This window comes from Echiichthys vipera (genome assembly GCF_963691815.1).
Source record: "Echiichthys vipera genome assembly, chromosome: 17".
NCBI lineage: Eukaryota > Metazoa > Chordata > Actinopteri > Perciformes > Trachinidae > Echiichthys > Echiichthys vipera.
In genome coordinates, this window is record NC_139842.1 from 13,875,147 (window position 1) to 13,898,445 (window position 23,299).

The 23,299-nt window shown below is 44.8% G+C and overlaps 1 protein-coding gene across 4 annotated transcripts in view; it reads right to left on the reverse strand.

Moving 5' to 3' along the window:
- Positions 1-346: 346 nt before the first annotated feature.
- bahcc1a (BAH domain and coiled-coil containing 1a) overlaps positions 347-23,299 on the reverse strand; it is a 67,090-nt gene continuing 44,137 nt past the window's right edge. For 3 of the 4 annotated variants that reach the window (XM_083931543.1, XM_083931541.1, XM_083931544.1), the window contains 20 exons: positions 22,587-22,932; positions 20,645-21,598; positions 19,119-19,288; positions 18,823-18,959; positions 18,493-18,606; positions 15,045-15,159; positions 14,502-14,736; positions 14,168-14,362; positions 13,002-13,175; positions 12,607-12,878; positions 12,354-12,434; positions 8,958-9,087; positions 8,738-8,852; positions 8,055-8,130; positions 5,301-5,409; positions 5,057-5,173; positions 4,788-4,949; positions 2,859-4,099; positions 2,460-2,696; positions 347-2,318 (listed from right to left, as the gene is read on the reverse strand). In XM_083931543.1, coding sequence (XP_083787669.1) covers positions 2,109-2,318; positions 2,460-2,696; positions 2,859-4,099; positions 4,788-4,949; positions 5,057-5,173; positions 5,301-5,409; positions 8,055-8,130; positions 8,738-8,852; positions 8,958-9,087; positions 12,354-12,434; positions 12,607-12,878; positions 13,002-13,175; positions 14,168-14,362; positions 14,502-14,736; positions 15,045-15,159; positions 18,493-18,606; positions 18,823-18,959; positions 19,119-19,288; positions 20,645-21,598; positions 22,587-22,932 — 5,190 coding nt within the window. In that variant the 3' untranslated portion in view covers positions 347-2,108. The remainder of the gene's footprint in view (positions 2,319-2,459; positions 2,697-2,858; positions 4,100-4,787; positions 4,950-5,056; positions 5,174-5,300; positions 5,410-8,054; positions 8,131-8,737; positions 8,853-8,957; positions 9,088-12,353; positions 12,435-12,606; positions 12,879-13,001; positions 13,176-14,167; positions 14,363-14,501; positions 14,737-15,044; positions 15,160-18,492; positions 18,607-18,822; positions 18,960-19,118; positions 19,289-20,644; positions 21,599-22,586; positions 22,933-23,299) is intronic. The other variant, XM_083931542.1, reaches the window with a different exon arrangement.

A 23,299-nucleotide genomic window follows, 5' to 3' on the forward strand; every position in this document is an offset into this window, starting at 1 on the left:
GAAAATCAAATGTATTCTGTCCTTCAAAGGCAAAATCTCATTAAGTCATTACAAAACGGTCAAACATAAACGTGTTAAAAGGAAATGGCAGGTGCAATGAGATGACACAACTAAAATAATAGAATCAATTCACAGAGGTTTGCGGGTGAGAAGAATCCAGTGTTGCTTTATTTCTTTTCACTAGATGGCCTCTACAAGACCAGTTTTATTTAAGAAATGCAAATGCGACATCACACCAAGAAAAACAATGTCACATTCTCATAAAGCGCTCTTGGCATGAACAAACAGCAACACTGACAATAAATAAACTGTTGGCAAACAAAATAAAACTTTGTGAACAAAGAATACTCAGGATTGCATATCAAACAAGACAAAAAATAGACAAAAATGTACTTGGCACAAATTAAATAAACAGAATTTTCCGATTCAGTGAACCTACTCTATGTCCATTGCTTTGTGAATTTGATTGTCCTTCACAGTTAGCATTGAGTATGTGCGTGTACTGTACAAAATAGACAGATGGCTGATGGAACTAAAATAGACGGCTTCCAACAAATTGTCAGTACTCAAAATCTTACTTTGTCTGTACCTTGACCGTCATAGTCACACCCCCAGGTGGCTTTTTGCTGCATATGTTTGCACTAAACAAAACTGCAGGTACATGTGCAAGAAACCATTGTCACAATGCAAAGCCAATATATATGGACATAGTGGAGGACAAATATTCTTTAAATTACCAGTGATTTCTGATTTGAGTTCAGTACAGGTGCATGACATATGCTAAATTTAAATAAAGGAAATAAAGATATTAAAAGACACTTTGGTATTTTGTAGGTAATAACGTGCCAAACTATGCATTCATTTAACACATTTTCATTAAAAGACCCAGTCTTGTTTTAAATTGATTTGTGTGGACTTGATTATAGTGATGCCAGGACACTCATCTCACACAAATATTGGTTCAAAATGTTATACTTATATCATTGATCTTAAATCATTTTTGACCCGTGATTGCAGTCCAACGGGATCTGCTTCATGATGCTGACCAACTGAGAAGTACATAAATAAAAAGGTGTTTTTTAAAATAGGATAACAAAAAATGCGAAGTATCAGAACACTTTTACAAAAAGCCACTTGACCTATTTTTTAAACAGGATGACCCCTCTCTCTCAGAAAGTGAGTCTTGTCCTGTAATAGACTAAATCCTTCTGTCTTTGTTTGTGCTCTGTGTCTCAGCAGGGCATATGCAGTGCAACACTAACATCTCCAATCTTGACTTCCCAAAGCAAAGGAAAACGACGTAATGTATTCTACACCCATATAAAAATAAATCAATCGCAAACATGGAAAGATACTTCTCATATATACAATAAACTCCTATATAAAATAGCTTTTATGTACATATAGACAACAGACAACAATACAATAATTGACCTGTACAATGTACACCTGAACAGTTAAGACAGGCGAGAGGTACTGAAGTGTATGGCTTGATTGGGAAAAAATTCAAAATATTTACAGACATCAAAGACAACTTTACAACCTTTATACATTTTCAACTTCCCTGGAATGAAGAGGTCTAGGGAGAGCCCCATACCTCACTTTCTTTTCCTTTCATTTAGATACGGCTACCTTTAAAGAATTGGTCCGCAGAGACTATTCAGCCTCTTGATACCTTGCACAGTCAAATGCACTCTCAGTTCTCCTTTGGTGACACGATAGGAGCTGAAAGCATGAGTCCTAAAACCGTTTATAAAGCTGTCTATCACATGGATTCATTAAAAAGAGATTAGTTAGGCAATTGACACACCACATATTGAATTTTGGTGATGCCCATAAACACCCAGACTTTCTTCTTCTTCTTCTTCTTCTTCTTGAAAGGATCAACCAGTTATGGACGTCCCCTTCACTTTCACAAAGGTTAGACGCCAATAGACTCCAGTGTGTAACCTCAGACAGCCCTGCTTTGGTGCTGACATTTAGTCCATGGATCCTTGAGGCATACCCAAGAAACACTTGTCCTCCCAGGCTGGATGGTCTTGTAGGTAAAGTCATGGACTTGTATCCTTTCATCCAAAGGAATCCTTCAGTAGTGTCCTCATGGAGGTTCAGCACAGGATGGACACACCGTCACTAGTGACCACTTGACCAGCGGTTGGGTCATACGTCCCAGCCAGGTAGTAGAGGTCTGGGGAGGTACTGTTCGGCTTCTGATTGCGAGTCAGACACTCATATTCCTCCCTGCTCACCACCTGGCACTTATGAGAGATTGTCTGGACGTCATTCTCATCCTCATGACATGACTGGTAAAGGGCATGCTGGGTAGGGATAATACAGGGTCAGTTGCATTGTTATATTTATGAACCAACAAAGAAAGAATGTCATTTGAAAGTTTCATATACTGTATGCTACGAATGACTAATAGTTTCCATAAAATTATAACCTCCATCACGGCTCACCTTGCCATCCCGATGCCTCTTGCCGAGCTTGGTCTCTTCAGGGTGGTAGAACCACTTGACTTTGACCACCATACTGGAGGTCCAGGATTCCCAAAAGTTCTCAATGCGACCTACGTATGGAAGGTTAGGTCGTCCAGCCGAAAGGAACACAGCACAGTCTCCCACTTTCACTGTGTCTCTGCCTCGCACAATGGCCTTATAAAAAAGCTTCTTGGCCTTGCCCTTTAGACCTCGCCGCTGTGGAAAGAGACAGTTTGACCAATCATGTTTGATAATGATATTTGTTATCATTACCTCTAGAGATTAAGTATTTTAAGATAATTGAACTGATATGAAAGATACAAAGGACACATCAAGCTATACTGATGCAGTAGAAACATGGATATGGACTATTCTCACCTGTGTAGGGTCTCCTGACCATCTCCACATTTGTCGTCCTGCAAGGAATGCAGACATCTTGGGCCGTGGAATAAATGAGGTGTCATCTGGAAGCATTCTAGGTTTCTTCACAAAATCTTTTGATGGTTTAGAGGTGGAGCTGGTACATTCTTTCCTCTTCAGGGACTTGCTGTTGGAGACATGGTCAAGGGGGCCTCCTTTGGCATTGGAAACAGCCATAGCTTTGGCCACAAAGGAGTGCTGGTGCGACCTTGATGAAGTTGAAGGTTCAGAGGGTTGCAGGAGACCCCGGTGGGAAGACAGACAACTCTGAAGCATGAGTGTAGAAGTGTCCTCATCCTCTGAACTGTAGGAGGAATCATTGTCTGAGGAACACAGGCTGGAACTGGAGAGAGAGCCTGAAGAAGAGGAGCTTGAAGAACCAGAAGATGAGGAGGAGACAGAGAGACGAGACAAGAAGCGGCCAGCCGTCCTTAGTCCTCCTGAGGCTGCAGCCAGTGCAGCCCTTCTTCTCTCTTCATCTTCATCATCCAGATCCGAGTAGGAGCTGTGACACTCTCTGTGGGAGCTGAAGCCCAAGTCGCCATATTCATCCAGACGCAGAGAATAGGAGGGCTTTCTTTGGGGTGTTGTTCCTTTCCGGAGAAGTTCTACTCTGGAGGCACCGCCCTCTTTGTTGTCTTTAACCAGCAGGACTGGGTGAGAGTAAGCCTCTGTTCTGGGCATACCACTCACACTGGAAGATCCACCTCGCAACAGCAGAGCCTTGCTGTTCTTTGTCTTGGGTGATGTCACTCCTTCATGATCTAACTTGACTAAGAACTCTTGACCAGACTTCCTGTTTCTTGGCACAGCAGGCTCGTCTTGCCTGCGCCTCTGGCCATACGGCCCACTTTTGGGGCCCAGAGACAAACCTGGACTTGGCCCTGACGGCTGAGTACAGAAGGAGGAGTAGCCATTTGCAATGCTGCTGAAGGAGTCCACCTCAAAGGAGCTGCTGCTGAAAAGGCCTTTGGCTGGGGCGGAGGCCAGTGGCTGGGTCCTAGGCAAAGGGAACAGGTCACCCTCAGTCCCTCTTAAGGCCTTCCTGGGTGCCCCATTGAGCTGAAATAAGTTGTCAGATGACCTCTTCCTGGTGTTGCCCAAAAAAGGCCAACCCAGGAAAGGTGAAGGATTTTTATTAGCATTATCTGCCTGCTGTTGCTGCTGCTTTTGTTTTTTCCCAGAACCTTTTGGTCTCCCTAGAACAAACAGAAATGTAATATTTTAGCAATACATAACACATCTGCAAATTATGACACATCTGAGTTGTACATTGACCAATTTATTTGGTGCACCTGTTATGATCTAATACAATCTAGGACATTATCCCCACAAAGGCATGTTGTTCTAAAGCCTCTACTGCTCATTTAATGTGACACTAGGTCAAAGATATGTTGGTTCAATTCTCTGGCAATTTCTTTCAACCCCTCATTCATACACATGTTGTAGACATATTAGAATTATCTCTGAATATAATGTCTATGTGCAGAACAAGTAAAGAAGTATATACAGCCACAAAAATCCCAAGAGTTGAAATGAACATCTCTGACAGAGAGTACACAAAAATAGGATATTGTGCAAGGCTTTTGCACAAATATTACAAACCCACAGAAATGTATTTTGAATTATAGTCGAGAACTCATGGTTCTGAAAGATAGCTTAAATAGCGGGTTATATCAAAGTATTTTTATATAAACTGAGACAAATGAGAAATGGAACATTTGGAATATTTCAATTTGAGCTTTAAAAACAGTTTTGTTCAATGTAAGCATTATAGCTTCAATAATTTGCTGATGGTGTTACTTTAACTTACTCAAACCTTACAGCTTCTACTGTGTGTCATTTACAGTGAAAGACAGTGAAAGAGTTTAACAGGTTAATTATTACCTGGTCTTCTTTTGTGAACAGTTAGAGATTGGCTGTTGGTTAAAGTATTAATAATGTTAAATCTGTTTGAAGGTCTGTCACTGAGGGGGGCCTGCTCCAGACTACAACTTTTCTTGGCTGTTGTCTCGCTGGGTATCAGCAGTGCAGGAGATGACTCCCCACCTGAAGGACAAGGGGCAGAAGATTATTAGCATTATTAGCATTTACTTACTGTATAGGTAGACAATACAGTGCAACATGAAACAGTTACACAAAGGGGAAGCACTCACAATGAATCTGATATCCTGGAGGCAGGAGGCGGATGTTTGGGAGAGAAATCTTCCCTCTGTCTCCATCATCAAACTCTACCATCACTCCTCCTTGCTTCCCATCATCAGATGAACAACCTGCAAGAGATAAAATGCACATCCTCAGTGAGCAGGGACATTTATTGTATGTAAATACAACTAAACATATAGTTTTAAATACAGAGGATAAACAAGGAAACAGATATAGAAGAAGCTGATGTATCACCTCTGCGGACGTAGCCTGGGTATAAGCAGCGTGAGCGTTCGCTCCAGTAAGCACAAACCCTGGTTCCTTCATTGAGCACAGAGTCTGACTCTGGTCGTACATCCAGGACCTGTAGGCCAGACCAAAACATAATCAAGATTCATTACAGGTTACACACACACAGACATGCATGCATGCACGCACAGACACACACATACATACAAACAGTGTGTGAGCCATAGAGCATTGTGCAAGGGCAGCCACTGTGCCACGTTTCCAAGCGGCACTTATCTCATGCCAATGTGCCAGTCAGGGCTGAAAAGAACGGAAGCCATGATGCAGTAAATCCTGACTTGCTGAGTAATACTAAAGAGCGCCTGAATAGAGGGCTTGTGATTGCAGGTTGCCAGATCCTCCCTCCAACAATGCAGGCAGCCCCAGCATCCGCCACTCACTGGGGACTCTTTCAGGTTGCTTTCATTTACTGTTGCCATGGCAAGGGACCCTTTGACTGATGAGGTGTGGATGTGGTTGTGTGTGTGTGTGTGTGTGTGTGTGTGTGTGCATGGGGAGGTGCAGAAGGAGCACTGTGAAAATCAAGGCATTGGTGTCAGAGTCAAATAAATGACTTTGAGGCTAATTTATAGACAAGAAAGTGGATGTATGGCATAATAAGGACTAGCTGCTATCTGATGAGTGTTAAAAAGTTGTCAGAAGTGCTTTGTGTAGAGCTCGGAAGAATTGGTATATGAGCGAGCTTACACAGGGATGAGAAAAGAGGAGACAAGTGGTCAGATAGTAAATGGACTAATATATGTTTGATCTTCAGCTGCAGAACAACAGGCACCTGATGAACACTGATCTTATGGACAGTTAGGATAACACCGACAGCGAGATATAAACAAAATTAACAAATAAAAAGCCTAATACTGCACAAAAATACTTACAAAGTATTATGTTTGTTTGAGGGGGAAATTGAATCCTGTACACCTGGGATTTATTAATCTTTGTTAACTTTAAACGTTTACAGAGAGGTGGTAAAAACATAGGGTTTTAAATTCAAACAATATTAACAATATTGTATACTGCTTTTATTGAAAACATTGCGTTTATAACTGATAATTCCTCATGACTTAAAGTGAAAATCTACGCCTATTATGTTATTTCAGAAAGAAGCAAACAGCTCACTTCCATACATGCTGCACTTCAACTAGAGCTGCAAAGATCGATCGATTAGTTGTCAAATATTAATAAATCGAAGAAATTAAAAAAGAAAAACAAGTCAAAATTCCTTTTCCTCTTCTATGACAGAAAACTGAACATCTTTTGAGTAGAGGACAAAACAACAAAGACGTATGAGGACATCATCTTGGGATTAGGGAAACACTGATCGACATTTTTCAAACAACTAATCGAGAAAATAATCCACAAATTAATTGACAATGAAAATAATCATTAGTTGCGACCCTAACTTCAACATAACAAACAGGAAATTCAATAATGTATAGTCTATAAGAGGATAATTTACATATCACAATAAGGTCATATACGTACATTACTCATAGCTTTAGATGAAATGTAATCACAAAACGCAGGTTTCTGAGGTCGGGTCTAGACGGTAACCCATGATTTGTGAATCTCTTGTGAGATGGTTAAGGTGAGGTATTAGTCCTTGAATGATTGAGGTTAGTCTGAGTGGTCGGGAAGCGAGTCTCGCAAGAGTTTTTGCGAGTTTTCACAAAACTAGGGTTACCATTTGGCATGACAAGTCTCTGCACAGTTATTGTGCCCTCTTGGCAGCTTCTCCTATTCCCTATTAGAATGATAGCAAAAGCCATTAATCCAAGGCACAATATCATGCCAGTTAAACTCTGCTTTACTCCTCCAGGGTTGTGAAAGCACAACGTCCTATGCCCTGTGGATATACTGTACATCTTCACTACCGCCAGAGAAGATGTGGGTATGACAGCTTTGCTTTAGATGACCCAGCTGTTATTAGTGAATAGAGACCAACATTTGCTCAGTAAAAAAAAAAGAAGTGGGAAAAAGGTCAGCTGCTGCAGTAAACACTAAACTCCATTCCGGATGCAGTGCACACAAGGAAGCACATGTTACCTAAATGCAAATGAACGCCAGCCAAGAATGTGCTGCGGTTTTTACAATGTATAATTAGGTCTCATTACATGGATGACTTACGTAAACTGTAATTGTATCTTAACATGAGTGATAATTACAAATCCAAACGATCTTGTGGTTTGGATAAAATAAAAATCTTAACCACCCCAGGTGCAAGTGAAAAAAAGCAAAAGCTAAAGGGAAAAACTATTTCATTGTGAAATATAGATATCTTATAAAAGCTGGATAGCCAGACACTTTTGGATCATTCCAGATCATCATTAGCCTAACTTGACTTTAAACGCTGTTGTGTCTTTATCGATTTGAGCCTTTGGCAGCACAACAGGTATGTAAAGTTCACATCATCTTCCATTTAAACTACAAAACAAGAATGGATCCAGTGGTTAAAAGATTATCCCATCCACACACGGAGTTTGGTTTAACAGACATCCACATACTCTCTCAAACAAACCTCAAGATCCTGCCCCTATATACTGTATTCATACGCATGTAAGAGATTTAGATGGTCTCAATGAGAGACAGTCAAGAGGGGTTGAAGGACAGAAAACAAAGGAACAGGCAGAGCTATAGAGACACTGGAAGGAGAATTACAGAGGGTGAGAACAACGTTAAAGAGAAATAAAAGGGTGAATGACTCACAGCTTCCTGTAGCAGTTGCTCCAATGAATAGATTCTTGGTCGGTTTCCTCTTTCACCATAGATAACAATGCTAAAGCTAAGGGAAAAAAGAACCGCAGAGAAAAGAGAAATATATTTATTAGGTGTTTGTGTTATGCTTGCCTGGCTCCTATGTCATATGCTATTCCCACTCTGCTGTTAAAGCATCTTTTTTGCTGCCTGAGCTAGAGGAGCCATATTGATACTCAGAGCTAGGGATGGGACAATGTGGCATTTGTAAGTTAAGGAAGAAAGATATGAAAAGGTATAAAAAGAGGCAAAAACCTATACTGGTGATAACTTCTGGTCCTCTCGTGCAAAATTCTTCTTTTTTGATCCTAAAGATGCCTGCCCCAATAAACTTTGTATACATGATTTAGTGTATAAATATAATATATGTATAGTGTGTTGATGTCTGGAAGGATGTAGTAGCCTCAAGGATGATTTATTAATTTTATTTCCAACCACTTCTGGCCATTATTCTACATAGAAATACAACGTTGTGCAATATCTAGCACATGTGCAGACTGACATATCTAAGTCTATTGATTGTATCAGCATTGCTTCCATTTCAATCGTAGTGACTGTCTTAAAAAATAAAATCATGTTATTGGAATGCCATATTAAGAAACACACTGATTGATCACTTGAACCACTGTGCTTACATGTCTGTGAGCTCCAGTGTGTGGACCCTTGCAGCATATAGAAGCTCATCCTCCTTGGAGATTAGCACCTTCAGCCCATCAGCTAAGAGTTCTTTGGTCAGGATGCAGTTGGGGACTGCATAAAGGAAAAGGCAAACACCACATTTAATATTTAACAACATCACTGGAAACTATTTGCTGCTTGAAACGCTGATGCAAACTATACAGCATTATCTTTGACCTTCAGGGCTTTTGTTGCAGTATGAGTGGCTGCTGTCCTCCTCTTCTTCTGAGAAGCTGCTTCCATCCATCTGAAAGCCCTCATCGGCCGCAAAACTCTCCAGCAGACGGCTCACTGCTCGCCCCTTTGGCTGTAAAATATAACAGAAGGGGCGCACAGAAGAATAAATGGATGCAGGGATGGGTTTAAAAAAAAAAAGCATGTAGATAGAACGTGTGATAGAAGAAATTGTTAAGCATGCTACACAAAGTAGCAAATAACCACGGGAGACTATACAGCCATTTTTTTTCACTCTGTCACAGCAGAAGGTGTGAGCCCCTCCCCCCTTCCCACAACTCCTCTCAGCAGGAGGTTGGGCTATGTGCAATGTGCTAAGTACTTTTAATAGTTCTACAGTAATGGTCCTCCAGGGTGAGAAACCTCAGACAGTAAGGGCGTGATCACACTGTCCTTACTGTCAAAAGGACAGTAAGGACAAAACCGTTTTTTCAGCTAAAGCCTAGTACCTTTAAGCAGTGTGAGTGGACCCGCTCCACGCTCAACTGCGGCCAGCGGACCGTCCACGGCCCGCTTGAAAGAGGTGGGCTTTAGCGGAGCCGTTTGCACATGTACGAGCACGAGCGTGCGCACGTGTACGAGCACGAGCCCTACGGCAGTAGCGTTATGTCCGCCTGTTCGGACATGTAAATAGAAGGACGGACCATGCGCGGACATTTAACAACAACAACAATGGCGGTGAAAGGTTCACGTTGGTGTGATGCGGAGGTGGAGTGTTTACTGCAGATTTGGTCGGATGAAAATATTCAAAAACAGTCACAAGACGCACAAAAACTCCGAGGTCTATGGAAAGATTTGTAAACAAAGCCACACACACGCGATCAATGCGTGTGACGGGACTCTCCCGGACCGAGACCCGGACTTTAGGGTACTTGTCCCCCCTCCCTCTTCCCCCGCGCCCCAGCCCCGTTTGTACTCACACTACCTGGGCCTCGGCCAATACTTCTTGCTGTCCATACGCCTTCAAGCCGTAACACGTCAGACGCATTGATCGAGTGTGTGTGGCTTTGTTTACAAATCTTTCCACAGACCTCGGAGTTTTTATGCGTCTTGTCGACTGTTTTTGAATATTTTCATCCGACCAAATCTGCAGTAAACACTCCATCTCCCCATCACACCAACGTGAACCTTTCACCACCATTGTTGTTGTTGTTAAATGTCCGCGCATGGTCCGTCCTTCTATTTACATGTCCGAACAGGCGGACATAACGCTACTGCCGTAGGGCTCGTGCTCGTGCTCGTACACGTGCGCACGCTCGTGCTCGTACATGTGCAAACGGCTCCGCTAAAGCCCACCTATTTCAAGCGGGCCGTGGCGGCCCAGCTGGCCCCAGTTGAGCGCGGAGCGGGTGCGCTCACACTACTTAAAGGTACTAGACTTTAGCTGAAAAACCGGTTTTGGCCGCGGCCAAAAGGATAGTGTGAGGGCGCGCTCACACTATCCTCCCGGACCGAGACCCGGACTTTAGGGTACTTGTCCCCCCTCCCTCTCCCCCCCGCGCCCCAGCCCCGTTTGTACTCAGGGCCTGCTCACACTATCCTCCCGGGCCGAGACCCGGACTTTAGGGTACTTGTCCCCCCTCCCTCTCCCCCCGCGCCCCAGCCCCGTTTGTGCTCACACTGCCCCGGCCTCGGCCCCGGCCCATGCTTTTTGCTTGTCCGTACGTCATCACGTCATCACGTATGCGTGTGACGTGTCACGTCGTAACACGTCACACGCATTGATAGACGTCATCTCGATGCGTCGCTTTGTTTATAAAATGCGCGCGGTCTTTCAGGGGCGCACTCGCACATAATGGAAAGCAGCGTTATGACATGGTTGTATAAATAAAATAGAATTAAAACCATTTTTGTTGTCTACATTTACTTGTTTTAAACTGTGTTGTTTTACATCTCATAACCTGATCTTTATGTATTGATTGATGCACTGAGGCTTACAATAAATTGTTTCCAATAGATGTATGGACCTTATAGGTTTATAAAAAGACAAGATGTATGGTAAGACAGTTTTATTAAAAGTTGGCAAAACAAAATTATAAACAACATATCTAGAAAAACACTTAAAAAATATAAAAAGTCACAATCACGTTATATAAAAGGTAAAAACTATTTAAAATAAACATGCATGGAAGTTGTTAAATACCTTACAATAACAAAATTAAATACAAAAAATAGTGCACGCAGCAGTCTTCTGGCAGACTCCGGCTCTGTTTTTTAATAATTTTAATGTCACAACTGACAGTAGCTCAGGTTTTCCTGTGACATAGACCTGGCCGGTTGTGTCATGGCACCCAGAAGCTGCTGAAACATGGCATCTGTCCGCTGTTGTCGGCGGACCTCAGTCTCTGCCTGAGTGGTGATATAGGCGTTAAGTGTTTCTATGTCCAGCCTGCTGCGCTCCTCCTCTAAGCGCCTATAGTCGCCATTGTTGTTGTTGTAAATGTCGGCGCATGGTCCGTCCTTCTATTTTCTATGTCCGAACATGCGCACATAAATGACGTCAGAACCGCCGTAGGCATCGTGCTCGTGCGCGTACACGTGCGCACGCTCGTGCTCGTACATGTTCAAACGGCTCCGCTAAAGCCCACCTATTTCAAGCGGGCCGTGGAGGGCCAGCTGGCCCCAGTTGAGCGTGGAGCGGGTGCGCGCACACTACTTAAAGGTGCTAGACTTTAGCTGAAAAACCGGTTTTGGCCGCGGCCAAAAGGATAGTGTGAGCAGGCCCTCACACTACCTGGGCCTCGGCCAATACTTCTTGCTGTCCATACGCCTTCAAGCCGTAACAAGTCACACGCATTGATCGCGTGTGTGTGGCTTTGTTTACAAATCTTTCCACAGACAGTTTTTGTGTGTCTTGTCGACTGTTTTTGAATATTTTCATCCGACCAAATCTGCAGTAAACACTCCACCTCCGCATCACACCAACATGAACCTTTCACCGCCATTGTTGTTGTTGTTAAATGTCCGCGCATGGTCCGTCCTTCTATTTACATGTCCGAACAGGCGGACATAACGCTACTGCCGTAGGGCTCGTGCTCGTGCGCGTACACGTGCGCACGCTCGTGCTCGTACATGTGCAAACGGCTCCGCTAAAGCCCACCTATTTCAAGCGGGCCGTGGCGGCCCAGCTGGCCCCAGTTGAGCGCGGAGCGGGTGCGCTCACACTACTTAAAGGTACTAGACTTTAGCTGAAAAACCGGTTTTGGCCGCGGCCAAAAGGATAATGTGATCACGCCCTGAGCACGCTGTCAGACATCATCAGGATTGTTCATAGAATGTACAACTTTTTTTTCTAGGATTGGATCCTGGTGCATTGCATGTGTGCACTGTTTTTGGTACCTGCTGGTCCTTGCTCCTCCGTCCCCTGCTGCCCTCCTCACTCTGGGAAGATGGTGCCCCAACTGACCAGCAGCTTCTCCTCTGTTGAAGTTGACATGAGGATGGACAAGATGAGTGATGAGAGTGTGACATATCTCCAGAAGCAATCTGAGCATAAATTATTGCACGATTGAAGTCTTTTGAGGGTGTGAATTACTAATTCGAGGGAGGCATGTTTATGATACATTTTTATCCCCAAATACTTTCTTCTAACCTTATTAATTGCTCCTCTCAACATGGTGCTTTTACGAGTCGCCCTTTTCAGCCTCTCACTGGTGGTAGGGAAGGTGGCCAGTCCCATGCTCCTCCGGAAGCGGTTGCCTCTGGTCCCAAGGCTGCCCCACCTCGGCTCCTTAGACCTTGGTCCACATGGCCTTCTAACCCCTTCTTCAAGGCGGTTTTTGACTGCAGTGGCCAGTCCAAGCCTACGGGGTGGCTTCTTCTTTACTTTGACCTCGCCTTCTGCTCCAGACATACTCTGGGAGCCTGTGCCGTTCAATTAGAGAAACAGATTTAGGACGAGCTAACTAGCCAGGAGGAGAAACACAAAACAGATGCTTTTGGGACACATTTGTTGACTTATGAGTAAGTTTCAAAGGGCAGTTTTACCATAAAGCTCCTGTCTCTGTTTTTTGTTCCTGGCTTTCTGATTGGCCTCCAGTTTTACAACAGATGAGGGACTCGGGCCTGTCACAGAGGAGCTAGAAGTGACGTCTCTCAGGGGTTGGGTTCTGTACTCTTGACCTCCATCAGTATCATAGCTGCCTTCCTCTTCTTCATCGTCTAATGGAGATAGCAGACCAGACAATACAGCATTAATATGCTACTATTAGGTAGGTTTTATGAACTTACATGGCCTATCCCATCCATCTCTTCTAGTCATTACCAGCCAATGGAGTTATTTGACTTACTCTCCATAATTCCACAGGCACTTCATTAGCATTTAAGTAAATAGCTTAACTGTTCATAGAAATGATGTATGAAGTGTTTTGCCATGGTGGTATTTCCTGGTGTGAACCCACATGCTACAGAGTTAATGTGCAAGGGAGTGTAGGAGTGACTTTGTGTGTGTGTGTGTGTGTGTGTGTGTGTGTCACTGCACTTTCTCAAGCAGCTCTTTGACCCAGTCTGCAAGTCTCCAGGGCTGTCAAAGCCTCTCACAGGCAAGTGTCCACAGCTGTGGCTGCACATCTAGCCCAGACCAGCCAACACAAGGCTGATCACTGAAGTGTCGAATGTCCATGCACACACACCCCTGTCCGTTACAAGACATTCATCAACACCTCTTTACTCACTTCTGAGTGCCTTTTAAAGCGATTTACAAATTAACAAAAGGCACACTGGGCTTAAGAGGATACCGGATTCAGATTCAATGTGTTAGTAATACTAACAATATGTCAAGGGTTGTTTCTTTATTTTAACTTGTCACATGCTATGCTTTACATACTGCAGTCATTACTGATTTGTTTTCTGTAGCATGGGCTTTTCATCAACCAAAAATATCCTTGAAATGTGGCTGTTCCATGCAGTGACACTTGCATAGGTAGCTAATCAAAAGTCTGAGGTTCACTTCACTTGTCTGTCTTTGTGAGGAAAGAACCCAGAAGTCAGTAGCGTGGACACAGGAAAACATGCAAACAGAGAGGGTCAAGACCAGGAATCACACCGAGGTATTTCTTCTGAGCCAATCATATTTGGTTACTGTGGCCAGTTTCATTACCCATCACTGTGTATGTCATGTCATTATAACCATCTCTCATTGGTCCATGCCTCACCTTGATCAGAGGAATCACTCTCTGCAGGGGAGCTCTCTCCCTCCTCCATTGCCTCCTGCCTCTGGCCACGGAGAACCCTTGCTCTGGGCTGGCTCAGATGGGAGGAGCCCTGTGTTGGCGTGGTGGATTCCTTTTTACGTCCACGGCGCACCAGTCCAGTCCAGCTCTCTTGAGGGCCACTGTCCACACTGGCTGCTGAGAAAGTTTGCAAAACCGATCACAAATCTAGGTTAAGATTGGGAATTTAGGGATTCACCTGTGTGAAATTTTAAACACTGCTTATTGAAACAAAACAGCATTAGGCACCATAAATACTGTGCTTGTCTACATCTACCTGTGTCACTTTGTCCCCCAGACTCTCGTCTGGACTCAGCTTTGCTTGTGCCCTGGTTTCTGTGTCCGTGCTTGGGGTTGGAGTTGCAGGGCGAAACCTCCTTGTCCCTGGAGCCCATCCCTGAGAGAATCTTTTTATCCTGGGCTTTCTGTTTGAGCTCAGTCACATCACCGGCCAGCTTGGAGCTGTGCATGCTGTGAAGACTACTTTTTCTGCAGCCCTGTGCTTTTATCTGCTGCAACAGAGAGAGATGAGAGAGCCAGAGAGCCAGTTAAACTCCTGGTCACAGCAGCCGCAAAAGCATCAGAACGTCAGAGAGAGAGAGCTCTCATTTGCTCACACACAGAGAAGAAAAAGGAACAGGAGAAGCCCCAATGAAAAAGGTATTAATATGGAGAGCAGAGGATTTGACTCCTGAGGGTAGCACCTAATTAGAAATAGTGTGCAACAAAGGAATATATCAAATGCGGAGAAACAAAGAGTGGCCTCTTTCATTTCTAGCTGCATAGAGGACAAAAGGGAGGAGGACAAGGGGACCCTGACCTGTGTGCTGCTGAGTCGCTCAAAGCCTCGACTAGACAGCCTCTTCTTCCTTCTCTGGCTGTCTCCGCCCCCTCCTAGGTCCTCAGGCGACAGGGCAAGCACCGCCCCCATCGACCTGCCAGTCAAAACAAGGGAGATGCATTCATTATGGAAGAATAGCTGTGGTTTGAAAGAAAAAGAGGGAGTAGGACATCACAGGGGAATACCGAGTTGAGTCACCTTTCTGTGGGATCTAACAAGTCTCCGTTCTCTGTCTGATGAACGGAATGACAAAAAAGGACACGAAGAGCCCAGTGTCTAAACCACACACTTGAACTATTGGGATCTAACAAGGAACCTGGGATTGTTTGAGGGCAGTGTGGCATATGAAGCCTTAACGCTATATCTGGGGAGTGTCTGTGAAGCACTGCATAGCTTTGAAAGATATACTGAATGGTTGGAAGGCATTGCATTTGTATGCAGCTCTATTGTTCTCAGCAACTATCATAGCTCTCCAGTTGCATTTTCATATCACTGTGGCACACTCTTTCCCCTACACTGAGCAGCATCACAGGCCAACCACTCCAAATGCCCTTGAATTTCCCTCTGGAATCCTGCCCATAGACCACACCGATGTGAGCCAGGCCATACTCAAACAAAAGATTAACTTCCCCTCTCCTGGTGTGCATGCAGCCTAAGAAATCTGTCACTTTTACAGAGTGAGCAGCGTGTAAATATGAAGTAGATAAATAAAGCACATTCAACATTTCACATTAGTTTTTTGTTTGCATATTGTATCACATACAATTTTGTAACTAACCACGTTTTTGTTGTTGTTTTTTAAAATAAGTATACTGTGAGCTGGGGTCAGCAACCTTAGGCATGGGTACCACCATTGGCAGGGGTAGCTTAACCAATGGCATGATAGCAATACTGTAAATGTGCCAAGAGAATTTTTTGGGGAAAGTTGAAGTGCCCTCTCATCTGCCTGCCAAATTACCTCTTTCACAGCCATTGGCAGGTCTACAATCTTTTATTCATGGTAGCTCGATTGATCCGCCCTACCCTGCCTTTGATTGGCATTCACAGAATGTGGCGGGATGAAAAAAATAACACTGCTTTAGCAGGCTTGGTAGATGATGGTATAGGGTGACGGCCGATATGGCACACTGAGTGTCAAGAACATTTCAAAATGGCACTTCATATCAAAAAGGTTTCGGACCCCTGTTGTCGAAGAAGGTGAATGAGCAGAAACAAGTAAATGAAGAAAAAAAAAAGATAAAAATGATGTTGAGTTGAAATACCTTTGACTGTACCTGTACACATAATCAAGCGACAAAAGAAATAACATCTACACTTCCTAACAGTCTCTTAATCCTCCATGACCTTTTCATCTGCAGTGCCGTGTCAACAGACGGCAAGGGTAGGAGAGAACAATGTCTTTTGATTATTTATTTAACGTTTATGTGCTTCTTTTGTTTATCTGAGAGCAGTTTCCATGCAAGTCTCGATTGTGTGTAGATCTCATAACCAAGAGTTTGTCAATATGCATCTGCAACAGAAAGCAGGCGATTGTCGGACAGTGGGGCTGTCTTTCCCGCTGACTGACAGGAGAGTGACAGAGGTGGCAGTGAAGTGTGAGTTGTCCCTGCAGGCAGCTCCTGTCACGGCTTGCCTTCTGCTGCTGACAAACGCAATATGACAGAGTGCCTTTCCTTGGTGGGGGGGCTGGCGGGGCTGAGCGTATAGTGACTAATTAAACAGAATTGATTAGCAGGGTTTTCTGGCTAGTGGTGGTTCTCTCCAGCCTTAACCCCCAATCAAAGCAGCGCCACAAAGGCCCCAGCCCTCTACCCACAGGAATAACAGAGGCACGCACAAAAGCAAACAATGCCTGTATAAATGCTCATACGCATGCAGCTGCATCTGTGCCTAATTACACAGATGCATAGAATGCGCAGGCAGGGAGGCTTGAAAACACTGCCGCACAAGCTCCCCGCGGTAATAAGAAAATGAAGGAGATACTAAAAAAGGCTGGGCTGTTACCCACTGACCCACTACCCTCCATCATAGCACCCAAGCGTCAGCATCTTGTAGAAGCATGAGTGGCAGGTGCAGAACATGCTTTTACATAACCCTGCCATGTAACGCAACATGGGGCTAATCAGTCCCCAGTCTGCCTGTTCCTTGTTCAGATGTGTCATGTCATTCTGTGCTGCATTGTACACACACATTCACAGATACAAAAGGGTTGTAGCACCATGGCTGCCTGGAAGAAAAGTACCTGTGCCGTGGCTCAATTCTTTAACACAATAGAGAGACAGACTGCGGTTTTACTGTACTGTGGCCTGCAGAGCACCACACCACCACCGTGTTGTCCCCTACCCTCCTTGCAATGAACATTGCTGCAGGGTCCCAGCCCGTTACCCTGGGGGGGGGGTCCGTCGCTGGAAGGACAGGCGACACTGCATAGGGGTAGCTGGGAACCGTGGACTATTGCCCAGAAACCACAGTGAGAAAAGCAGGGAGAAGAGAAGGTGGAGAGCAGGAGAGAGAGAGGGTACGCTGTGAGGTGACATTTAGTGGTCTAAGCCTTTCCAAACCCAGATGACAAGGCTAATTGAAGCCTGACAGGAAACCTTTATCCCCTAGACCCTTTTGGTTTATCAGCCCCCCCCCCCCCATCACCACACAGCACTGGCACCCCTGTTTTGACAAAAGCTGATACTTGCACTTTTTTAAATGCCATCGACACATTGTGAGATATTTAAGTACGGTCCTTGTTTCTTGAATATCCTCTATCATCTACTTCCGTATCGGTCTCCATCACCATTGTTATCCTGCTGCTCAACTCACTGTAGTCCACTAGTTGTTTTTTTCCCTCATACAAGCATGGACAGAGCTCTAAATGTCAGCTTATCTCTGATTGCCTGGACTGTCTGACCATCATGTTATCCTTTGGACCCCTGGTGACCCTGTGGGGCTGTAATGGCAGTGGTGTGTCACATTCCTGCTGCTGGGGCAGATTACAGGAGAATTCACAGTACTCTAAATTACATCCTCTGCCTGTCATCCCCTACTCCCCCCAGACAGCTCCCCTACCCAGCCCAGATAAGCTCAACATGCACTACTCTAATGCCACTGAGATTTTAACATCAGCTGGATTGAAGCCTAATGAGACCTGTAAGTGTTTTTTTAGGCATGTTTAGTCCATATATTATTATCAAGCAACATAATGCTCTGTTATAGCAGACATACGCACAACCAACACTTATTATGCTCTCATACAATTAACTCCAGTATTGATTATATTAGAAAAGTGGACTTCCTTGAATGGTTAAGCCGTGTGTTCTTCTATTTCCTGTTCATGCCAATGAGAAGCAGTCCCAGTATGCCAGTGATACTGAGGGGCTTATCTGGCAAAATTGGACTATAGCCAACCAGCGTAGATGGCCCGAATGATACTCACTTGACTTTTCTTTGGCCCTCAGATGAGGACACCGGACCCGTGGAGAGGTTGGGTTTCCGCTTCCTTGGCCGCCCCGGTCCTCGTCGTGCTGGGCTGCGAGGTGTTTCCTCCTTTCTGCTTGTACACGCAGATGTAAGTAGACAAGCAGAGAGAGAGAGGAAGTCTGAGATACTGCATATCTAAACTCAAAAGGTTGTAGCAGCAAAGAACACAGAAATGAATCCTGTGAAAACTAGAAGCAATTGAGAGTTTTGTTTATCGCTTTTGAAATCTCTAAATGCAAAGGCTGGAGAAGGGCTTAAGGGAAAAGTAGAATAAGGTCACACTCACTGATGATCGTGCTTCCTCTGAAGTTTGGCCAGCTCCTTTTGCTTCTCTTTGTAGCGCCGCTGTAGCTCAGCCAACTTCACACGCATTGCAAGTTCAGGAGCATCCATTGTTTCCATGCTACCTTTGGCCGGGCACACCTGAGATACACATCATTTGTGGTTATGATTATTTTTAACTTGAAAACATCAAACTTTAAAAAAAAATCAAGCAAAACACATTTATTTTGTTAAATGAACGACATTAAAACCCTGTAGAAACTTTGTTTTGAAGCATTAACACAATAATTGCAGTCTTACCGGTTCATTGCGAGGGGTCCAGCTGCATTTCCTACGTAAATTGAGGATCCTGCGGGCTGGGAAGTGTCGCCCTGAACCCGTACTGCTGCCCTCCTCAGATCCCATCTCCAGTGCACGGGCTGTGGCCAGGGTTGCAAGACTCTGGAGGTCAAACATCAGCAACTCCTCTTCTGTTACGGGAACAAAATAATTGTTTGGTTCATATTGTGTTCATGCATGCTTGATTTAAAAGACACTACGATTGAACTAAGCTTGTTTTCTTAAAATTTGTCACAAAAAATAAACTAGAAAGCCTCAAGAAAGAAATCGAAGAAAATAGGGAACATTGAACGGAATACATTGAATACGAGGAAGCAGCAGCGTATCGTTTCAGAGGTCAAATCAATGTGGACTCGCCAGATGCTATTATATCCGTGGCCATCTGGGCTCAACTTTTAATAGCCCTATCTGCTTATGGCACTGACTGAATATTTGCCATCTATGGACTGATTTAGAGGCGAATATCAGGTGTTGCAGTCTAGTCACAGAGAAGAAACATGGGATTTTCTGTTACACCTTGACATATATAAATAAAAATACTGATTCTTCTCACTCGTTTTTAGTACTTGTTTTCTAAAAGACTATTGTTGTGACTCGACATGTGCCACTTCCTTGAGCTGTCAACAGTATCGCTTCACAAAGACAACATCACTGACTCTAGAATCAGTTGATGATACCCTTTTTATAGAACCCTCTTTTGGGAGCGGTTAAATGCATTAGGATGCTGTGGTAAACACAAAACATCCTTTTGCATGAATAAAAAAACAAAACACATGGAGCTTTGAAAAACAAGGAAGCTTTTAAAGGCACTTTAAAACAATGGGGTCTAATTAGCCAGGCAATGCTCCAGGGTGCTGAAAACATCGACTGCTTTTGTGATTACACACTAACTTTCGGTAACGTGTTGTGGGAGAGAGAGGGAAGCCAATTGGTCCGTCTCTTTTTTCCCTTTTTTTGTGAAAGTGTGAGGATTTGCAATTGCGTGTGTTTTTATGTGTGCGCTTGTGCACACGTGTGGATCAAACAGCAGCGGGATGGAGAGACAGAGACAGCTCCCTAAGGAAAGCTGTAAGGGAAAGAGAGGGAGTGAGAAAGGGAGGTGTACACCCCTCACTAGTAGTTCAGCCCTGTCCTCCTGCTTCTTCTCCCTCTCTTGAGGCCTCTGCATCGTTAGAACAGCCTTTTAGAAAATAAAAGTGTCTTTAACACACCAAAGAAGAGAAACAAAAAGCAGGCATGCAGACAGCTTCTCTGGGGACATGTTAGAATCCACCAGAGACTCTTGAGACCAGCAGGAAGAGAGGAGTATCTGGGAGGGAACGCAGAGCGACGGAGGCTAGGCCTGAGGGGGGAGTGGGAGTTTGTCTCAGTGGATGCAGAGGAAAAGGAGGGTAAACTATGAGAGAGAAGTGCATAATGCTGATATGAGTGTGTTTCTGTGTGCATGTTAATGTGTATGAGTAATAGGCAGACCCACTGTCCCTCACCCTGGCTTTTCCCACAGGTGCGCTTTTGCTGTTGCAGCTCCAGATCTGCCAGCTCACTCAGAAGCTCCATACCCTGGTGGGGGTTTGGCTGTGACGGGGCAACTGATGGGGTGCTAAGAGGGAACAAGGGAAATGGGGGTACATCTGTACAGAAGGCAGCAGCAATCAGCAGCTCCAGACTCCAGTAGCAGGGAACAAGAGGTTTGTGGGCCACGGCAACAGCTGCCTGGTTTGGGGTAGGGGCGGAAGCTGAAGCGGGGGAAAGACACACAAATTCCACTGAGGCGTCATCAGGGGTCATCTCATTCTTGTGCTGCTGCTCGCCGTCCTTTGCTCCCTCAAGGGCAGAAGTCTGAGGCTCAGGAGCTGCAGGGGAAGAGGGCTCAAGCTCGATGATGGTGGGCAGCTCTGGCTCCGGCTTTCCAGGCACGATGACCTTTTGAGCATGCTCCACCTGGCCCTCCTCACCCACCGCCTCATCATCCTCTTCCTCTTCCAAAGTGATGACAGCTCCGGGTCGTTCAGGTTCCTCTGTCGACAGGGTGACTGGACAGGAAGCAGCCTCACACACTGGGCTCTTAGCGGGTGGGCAAACCAGCACCTCTTCCTCAGCGGGCCCCTGCTGCTCCTCCTGCTCCCTCTCTCCAGGCACATAGTTGGCTTCTGTCACCGCTGCTACCTCCCCCTCCTCCCTCTGTTCCAGAACACTCTCGACCACTCTTTCGTCCTCTTCCTGCTGCACTTCTTCAGGTGGGAGTGGCTCTGTGAGGGGTCTGACCACCGCTTGGCAGTCTAGCTCCTCCCCCAGGCTGGAGAGAGACTGGGGAGCATGCTCAGCAGGCTCCACTTGGACAGCTTCCAGGTCGGCTGGCTCAGCCAGTCGAACATCCTGTGGGGAGGGCCCGTTCCTGTAGCCCATGGCAATTGCAGGGTAGGTGTATCCAGGAGGTAAATCTATAGAGAGAAACAAACAGATAATAAAATCATCAGTTGTCAATACTGGCTAAACAACTCTGATAAAATCTCCAACAAAAATATCTCTTCATCATTATTTTCTCAGTAATATTTTGTTTGAAATACAAAGCACCTTCCAAATCAGGCCCACTTTAAACTTAATTCCCTTGCTACTTTTGAGGTCACAAGTGAAGAAAACCTATTAAATGAAGGCTTAGACACGGTCTCTGACCCCATTGGAGCTATGGGGTGTGATACATGCCCTATGTAACTGGAGCTGCGATGTTGGAGGGTTACAGCAGACGGCGCTAGAAATAAAGGGATGCATGTGTTTGTACTCCAATGATATGACACAATATGATGTGTGACTCCTTCCCTATTTTAGCCTCCTTGATGAAAAACCAGGAAAAGGAAATGCACCCTGCCATGACCTCCTAGCAGTAGGAAGGGTAGAGGACCACATGCAACCTTGTGTGAATGTGATATTTGAAGCGAGCCAGGCTTTGGTTTATCAGAGCACCTGTGTGCGGCCGTTAGCCAGACATTAATGATGATGAAGAGAGTGCGGGGCCGGTGGGGGAGGAAGAGAGGCGAGGGCTGCTATTGAGGTGTTTTTCTGTCATTACCGAGGTAACAGTAGTGGAAAGCCCCAGCTCAGCCGGCAGCCATTTTCTGCAGCTTTGAGCTGTTCAGTCAATCAGGGCCTTGCCAACAGAGCCACCCACACATAATACCACAACACCAGCAGTTAACAACAGTGGCTATTCCAATTAGCACTGGATATAAGTTACTGGGTGATACTATATCGTAGAATTTACTGTCTTTTTCTCTTAATGTGTCAGAGGTATTTGGCTTAACATCTGTAACTAGCTGATTCTAAACTGATTGCAAGCAGCATGTTCTTTGGCAGGCTGCATCAAAGGCAGCTGGAAGCCTTTGAGGCACATTTGTATATTGTTTGCATATAGATACTTTTTCTTATGCTTACCAGGCTCCAGCGACTGTGGGTAATCCCGAGGGGGTTGTCCCTCTCCGCGCTTGTCCTGAGATTCGGCCCCCTTGGGCATCTGAGCTGGGGCAGGGCTGATGGCAGGTGAGTGAGGGGCAGCTGCGGCAGGGCTGGGAGCAGGGCAGGGCGTAGAAGGGGTGCTTTTGGGATTTGGTCGTAGTGATGGGGACTGGCAACACGGGGACAGATGAGCAGTGCAGGCCCCAGCGGGAGAGGCGTTCCTCTGAGGTGGGTTGTAAGAGTAGGGCTTGGCAGGTTTAGACGTTCTGGGTTCCGAAATGAGTTCCTCTAGTTGAACAGAGTGCTCCTCTGGCCTCTTCTGCATCTATGGCATTGAAATAACATTATTTACATCTCTACATATAATGAAAGGCTCTGCAAATCTCAAGGATCTCAAGCATGTGGATTTCTATATTAGCGATGTAATAACTAATTCCTTGCAATCTAGTCATTGACACAAAAAGCCACTTGCTCCAAAACCTTCATTCACTGATTTACTATATTCCTGTGAGAAAGTCTGCATAATCCAGAAAGAGCTTAATTTAAGTTAAAAATAGACTAGTCATGAGAAAAGCTGACTCACTCACTTGGCTTAGATAGATAGATAGATAGATATATAGGTAGATAGATAGATAGATAGATAGATAGATAGATAGATAGATAGATTACTCTTCACACTAAAATCGTGTTTG